Source organism: Pyrus communis, chromosome 3, assembly GCF_041283825.1.
Source record: "Pyrus communis isolate YQ-2024b chromosome 3, ASM4128382v1, whole genome shotgun sequence".
Classification (NCBI taxonomy): Eukaryota; Viridiplantae; Streptophyta; class Magnoliopsida; order Rosales; family Rosaceae; genus Pyrus; species Pyrus communis.
Window position 1 is genome coordinate 23430596 of NC_142567.1, and position 2980 is coordinate 23433575.

Here is a 2980-nt window from a genome sequence, read left to right on the forward strand (position 1 = left end):
TGGAAACGGATTCGCTAGAAGCCGTGGCTGCTTGTGCTGGAGGATTGGCGGATCTCTATAGTCTCGGTTTCATTGCTGCTGATATCAAGGAGCTGTTGGCTGTGTTTTCCGGGTGTACGATTTTGGATATGCCCCGTAGTTGTAATGGTGTGGCGGATCGCCTTGCCAAGCTATGTTTATCTCATAGGTAGACTCCAGAATAGGAACCTGGTTTGCAAGTACAACTGTATCATCTCCAGATTCCCTATATAGTTCCTTTTTCTGAAATATGCAATGACGATGAATTCAAATACAGATATTTTTCTTCTTTACTCTACACGGGTAGCATTTTAAAAATTTCATCCATCACATCAATTCGTGTATCAGAACCATTCACGTGCTATTGAGAGTCACGAACTAACCCTAGACAGATTATGTAATCCGGAAATCGTGGCACTTTCTTTGTCAACTTTAGCTGCCTAGTTGCAGTATGGCTGCTGTTTTTTCCTTGACAGAAAAGTGTAAATCACTCCTTACTTGTGGTTGGTTTCCTCCAATTAAGGAGTATGGCCGGTCACTAGAATTTGGTGTAATTTCCTTCAATTAAGGAGAATGGCCGGTCTCTAGGGTTTAGTCTAAGGATAGTTGATTGTAACTAGTCCTTCTCAAATATATGTGTATCCTTGTACGTTCAATACATATGAAATATACAAAAAAACTTAAACCAAATTGCAACACACGCAAAGCCTCTTCACTGGGAGGAGTAGGAATATCTGAATCCTGGTAATTAGTGGAAACTTCAACTTCAGAATTAGCAGTACAAGTATCATTCAACCCAATGTTTAACGCTTGAAATGTTAAATTACCATTAGGTGGCACAGCATCCAATTCGCAGTCACAGTTGATTGTTCAATTGCCTCAGAAGCAGAAACGGTGTTTTTACAAGTAGCCATTGATTGGGATACAACCAAATCATTGCCAGATATCAGATCCTTGACTTGAAACCCAAGTGACGGCATTCGATATTACAATCCTGCAAGACATTAATCGTAAGCGTTTTTGAATGAGTTAGACAACAAATCTTCAAGACTGAGCTTTATGAAAGCTATCTACCTACAATTTCTTGAAATAGACGCTTTAGCTCGCACCATAGAGAGTCGAAGCAATGACTTTAAGTTTGCAACATCATATGGCCCCCTAAATTCATTTGCAGTCGGGGCAGCAGCAGCACTGGAAATTATTAGATTTCTTCTTCGAGTCCAATCTACCAGCAACTGAAGAACAACATTGGGAGATGATGAGTCCTTGTATCAATCAGAAACTAATATATATACAACAACAATTACTCAATACGGGAGATGATGATGAGGAAGTGAAATACCAACTAAGGGTCTTTTTCTACATTGCGAAGTGAAATATTACGACGTTCTTGTAAGATTTAATTTCAAAACATCATGATAATTTTCGTCAAGAAAATACAAATTTTTGTTGCTTATTGCTTCGGAAATGCAATATCAATATAATAATTTCCAATTAACCTTACAAAATCCTTACCTTAGCATTGGTTACTATTTGCTCTCTGGATTGAACATCGTCAATCACATTCACATGTGATTTCAAAATACACTGGGCCTCACAAAGCCCATTCGCAAAACAGCGGTGGAGTGAAAGATATGCAAACAGCTGGACCTCACAAAGCCCACTGAGAAACATTATTCAATCATATCTTTTTGTCGTATATTGTGCGGTCAAAAATAATTATAAATTTTTTCATTTAAAATTAAATATAAATAATATTTGACGAAAACTGATTGTACAATGTATGATGAACGAACGTGATTAGAGAATTTTGAATATCCTCATTCCCAAAAAACAAGCGCAGGAAACTTAAAAACAGCCCACGTCATCGATCCTCACTTCACCTCCATCTCACCGTCAACGCAAATTCATCGACGGTCCAAAACCTCTTCTCCAGCATGCACACGGATCGAGCGTCGTTCTCAAAATCCCACATTGCCCTATAAATGCCCTCAGAATCCAAACAACAGCATTCATTCCGTAAAAGCAAACCTTTCTCTCAGGTCATCTTCCTCTCTCTTTAAACATCTCAAGTCTCAGCGGTTTCACAAATTAGGGTTTCAAATTCTCTCTCGGACTTCTAATTTTTGAATTTTGTGTTCAGATTTTTGAAATTTTCGGCTCGCAACAATGACGGGACGTGGAAAGGGAGGCAAGGGACTGGGCAAGGGAGGAGCGAAGCGTCACCGGAAGGTCCTCCGCGACAACATCCAGGGCATCACCAAGCCGGCGATTCGGCGCCTGGCCCGCAGAGGCGGCGTGAAGCGAATCAGCGGCCTGATCTACGAGGAGACCCGTGGCGTCCTCAAGATCTTTCTCGAGAACGTGATTCGGGACGCCGTTACCTACACGGAGCACGCCAGGAGGAAGACGGTGACGGCGATGGACGTTGTTTACGCTCTCAAGAGGCAGGGTAGGACTCTGTACGGGTTTGGGGGTTAGGGTTCTGGTGGGGAAAAGTCTTGCTGTCAAGAAAGGACTGGTGATTTGGTGTTTGTATTGTTAGGGTTTAGGTTTCGATGGCTGATGCTGTAATTAGTGTCGTAGTTAGTGGTTTTTTTTCAATGTCGGTTCAATCTCAAAGTTGCAATTTGTAATTTGTTCTCTGGATTCTAATTTCTGAAGAAATTAATAGAGTTTGGTGTTGGTATCTGCAAATTATGAGTTTTTTTTTTCTTTTTCTTTTTCTCTTTCTGAAGAATTTTGGTTTTGTTTGAATTTTGACTATTTAGTTTTTCTTTATATGGATCTTTTAACCATTAAAGAGTACGGTACTGTTTTTGGGAAACTAAATTAAAACTCCTTACATAAATCTTCCTCTCCCTATTGTATCATCAGGAGGTCTTCAACCTGATACCAGGATGTGTAACATAATACTTGGTGGATTTTGTAATGGAGGGCTAACAAGCGAAGCGGAAAAGTT

At 40.1% G+C, this 2980-nt stretch overlaps 1 protein-coding gene across 1 annotated transcript; it reads left to right on the forward strand.

The window, feature by feature from the left end:
• Positions 1-1926: 1926 nt before the first annotated feature.
• LOC137715380 (histone H4) lies at positions 1927-2715 on the forward strand. Its single transcript, XM_068454684.2, has 2 exons — positions 1927-2060; positions 2162-2715. The coding sequence occupies exon 2, from the start codon at positions 2188-2190 to the stop codon at positions 2497-2499; it is 312 nt and encodes a 103-aa protein (XP_068310785.1). The 5' UTR covers positions 1927-2060; positions 2162-2187; the 3' UTR covers positions 2500-2715.
• The last annotated feature ends 265 nt before the right edge of the window (positions 2716-2980 follow it).